Source organism: Formica exsecta, unplaced genomic scaffold (genome assembly GCF_003651465.1).
Source record: "Formica exsecta isolate Colony F162 unplaced genomic scaffold, ASM365146v1 scaffold48, whole genome shotgun sequence".
Taxonomy (NCBI): domain Eukaryota; kingdom Metazoa; phylum Arthropoda; class Insecta; order Hymenoptera; family Formicidae; genus Formica; species Formica exsecta.
In genome coordinates this window covers 118,543-121,992 of record NW_021852035.1, presented here as the reverse complement: position 1 = coordinate 121,992, position 3,450 = coordinate 118,543, and the positions used below count along the sequence as shown (strand labels likewise).

The 3,450-nt window shown below is 40.2% G+C and overlaps 1 protein-coding gene across 1 annotated transcript in view; it reads right to left on the bottom strand.

Moving 5' to 3' along the window:
• Nucleotides 1–3,450, bottom strand: part of LOC115241360 — a 97,048-nt gene that overhangs the window by 15,685 nt on the left and 77,913 nt on the right. The window contains exon 5 of the mRNA XM_029817075.1: nucleotides 2,782–3,024. Coding sequence (XP_029672935.1) covers nucleotides 2,782–3,024 — 243 coding nt within the window. The remainder of the gene's footprint in view (nucleotides 1–2,781; nucleotides 3,025–3,450) is intronic.

Below are 3,450 nucleotides of genomic sequence, written 5' to 3'. Positions count from 1 at the left end.
AGAAAAAGGGGCGCCAAAAAAAAAAAGGGGGGGGGGGGGCGAGGGCGAAATGTTAGTCGATCGTTAAAAACGTTGATTGAAAAATTAATTTGACGTATTTGTCAGGATCGCGAAGAACCGTGAACGATGACGGGGAAAGCAGTCTTAAGATTTAATAAGAGCGAGCGTTATGTACATAAAGAATATTAGAAACAAATCATTTAATACTTAAACATATTAATAAATATTTTACACATTTTTAGAGAAAGATCTCGAAATCTCCAACAATATAATTTTATGTTTATATTAGATTACACACAGAGTGACTCATGTAAAAATGTTATAAACTATTTTTTTAGGAAGTCGTTATTTAAAAACTCTCATGAAAATGTCGAATTTGCTGAGAAACGATTTTAATCTATAAGAATATGGAAATTTTCTATTTCTGTCTTTCCACACTCACATCCAACTAAAATATATGTTAGATTATATATCTGTGTAAAAGAGTTAGAGTTTTCATATAACTATCTCAAAACTTTTATATTTTCGCAGTCGGTGTGGTAAAGCTTTCACAAGTTGAAAAAACGTCGTCTCGATTTATGCACGGCGATTCAATACGTCGATTATAATTCTTCTTGCTTTTTGCCTTGCCTTTTAATGCCCGCGACCGGTTTATTCCTACCCATTCCCTAGCACAAGTGACGTCATCGTCTTTCAATTGCAGAATAAAGAACATCTCCGGTTCGCCATTTGCCATCCTTCCTCCCCCTTCCTCTTCGCTCGCTGCCACCGGGATCGGATGAAAAAAGGGAAACTTTTGTCCGACGAGTTTTTCAGCACTTTTCTAAACGACGCAGTCTTCGTTAAGACATTTTTAATCAGCGAGAGAAGAGCATCGGAGAGACGGAAGGGCGGGTTGAAGGACGAAGGATGAGAGAAGAGGGAACGTTCGCGGAATCGCTGATCTTTCTATTTCAATGGCTGGGGCAACAACCCCTTACCCCCTGACCTTATTAAGAACACCGCTGTCCTTCGTTTAGGGATGGAGGGAGAGGCGGAAAAAGGGGATGAGAAGGGAAGCGAGAGAGGGGAAAGGGAGCAAAGTGTGCTGAAGTCGCGCGGATCTTCGGAGGCGATCTCTATTCTCTTATATCACTTTTTACCATTTTCTTTGTGCCCTCACCGCGGCGATTATCACCTCGAGGATGCAGTCTCGAGTATCGCGTTCTTCGAAGCTTCGAGACGACGACGACGGCGGCGACGGTGCCTTGATGAGATTTTCATAGAAACGCCGGTTGATTATTCGGATGCAGCGTAAGCGCGCGCGCGAACGTGATTTCGCGCGATTGCGAATTCATATGGTGATGCAACCGTCGGCGCGCTATAACTTTGGCGGAACCACGCCGAGATTTTCTCGAATATTAAAGTTCTCGTGCCGAAAATGAAGTTTCGCCGACGCGCTTATATAATTGATTAATAAAAGTGTTATCTCTAAAATATAATCTATTGAAGTTTATATTTAAATCGGGCACGAACTTATGCAATCACCTGATATATACGTGTGTTAAATAATATGAGTTTCTTCCGGTGTCAGATAGTACATCTAATTTCTGTCTAATATACATTGAATATATATAAAATCGATTTAATTTGATCACAAAAATATAATTGATTATAACTTTAAGCGTAACTTTAACTATTCGCGGAATCGCTGATCTTTCTATTTCAATGGCTGGGGCAACAACCCCTTACCCCCTGACCTTATTAAGAACACCGCTGTCCTTCGTTTAGGGATGGAGGGAGAGGCGGAAAAAGGGGATGAGAAGGGAAGCGAGAGAGGGGAAAGGGAGCAAAGTGTGCTGAAGTCGCGCGGATCTTCGGAGGTGATCTCTATTCTCTTATATCACTTTTTACCATTTTCTTTGTGCCCTCACCGCGGCGATTATCACCTCGAGGATGCAGTCTCGAGTATCGCGTTCTTCGAAGCTTCGAGACGACGACGACGGCGGCGACGGTGCCTTGATGAGATTTTCATAGAAACGCCGGTTGATTATTCGGATGCAGCGTAAGCGCGCGCGCGAACGTGATTTCGCGCGATTGCGAATTCATATGGTGATGCAACCGTCGGCGCGCTATAACTTTGGCGGAACCACGCCGAGATTTTCTCGAATATTAAAGTTCTCGTGCCGAAAATGAAGTTTCGCCGACGCGCTCGCACGGATGCAAATGAAATAAGTCGCCGCGAGACGAATTTCTTAATTCCAAAGAAATAGCCAGGACCGAAAGAAAGTATAACGTATGAGATCTTACGTCTATTATTATCATTTCACGTTAAAATTTAAAAATCATCTTATAAGATATATATATACGTGTGCTATAATATATATACGTGTGTTAAATAATATGAGTTTCTTCCGGTGTCAGATAGTACATCTAATTTCTGTCTAATATACATTGAATATATATAAAATCGATTTAATTTGATCACAAAAATATAATTGATTATAACTTTAAGCGTAACTTTAACTATTTTTTTTTTTGCGCTAAATTAGAGACGCGTTATATATTATTCCGATAGCGCTTTTCGTAATCGCTACATTTAAAATACACGAGAAACGCGGCATAAATCACGAGATAAAACATTATTAGAATATTTTATAGCACCAAACCCTCCCCTCCCTCCCTTCACGCGTACCGCGCGCACCCTTCTTATCGAGCTCTTAGCCCATAATACCATAAATCCGCATAAATACGTAAATGAGCGCTTCCACGAGCGTTATCCTTATCAAATATGGAATTTACCTTTTTGAAGTAACCACCGTGGAGTCTCATATGGCCATTAAGAGCCGGTATGTTTTTAAATTTTCGATGGCACAGATTGCACTCCACCGGTTTCGGCTCGGTTTGGGACTTGGAAGTAGCGACCGTACCGGGAGATGACGAATTTCCGGGAGACGGGCTGCCCTTCCCCACATTTCCGTTTCCCGGTGAGCTAACCTGTTGTTGTTGCTGTTGCTGCTGCTGTTGCGCTTGCTGTTGTTGTTGCTGCAAGCAAAAAAAAAAACAGTATTCTTAAATAATGCGTAGTGAAAAATTCATAAAGACGCGTAAATGTCCGCTATTATTCACTTTTTGCAACTGCAGTCTTTCTGCATCAAATATATTATCTAATGCATTTTTACCTCTACAATTTAAATATCAACATACATTATTAGGAAAGGATAGTTGTAATTATCTAATATTGAAAAATAAAAAAGTGCGACAAATATATAATTGCAAAAATACCCAATCCTGTATTTCTATAACACATAGCTAAATATTTATAAAATATCCGTAACAAAATTATCTCATTAGCTCTGACAATGGTACATAACAAGTCCGCGTAAAACCGAGAAGAATTGAACAAAGGGAGAATTTCTTTTATGGCATCTTCTTTCATTATGGCGCGCGTTATGTCTAGCTTAATGCCGG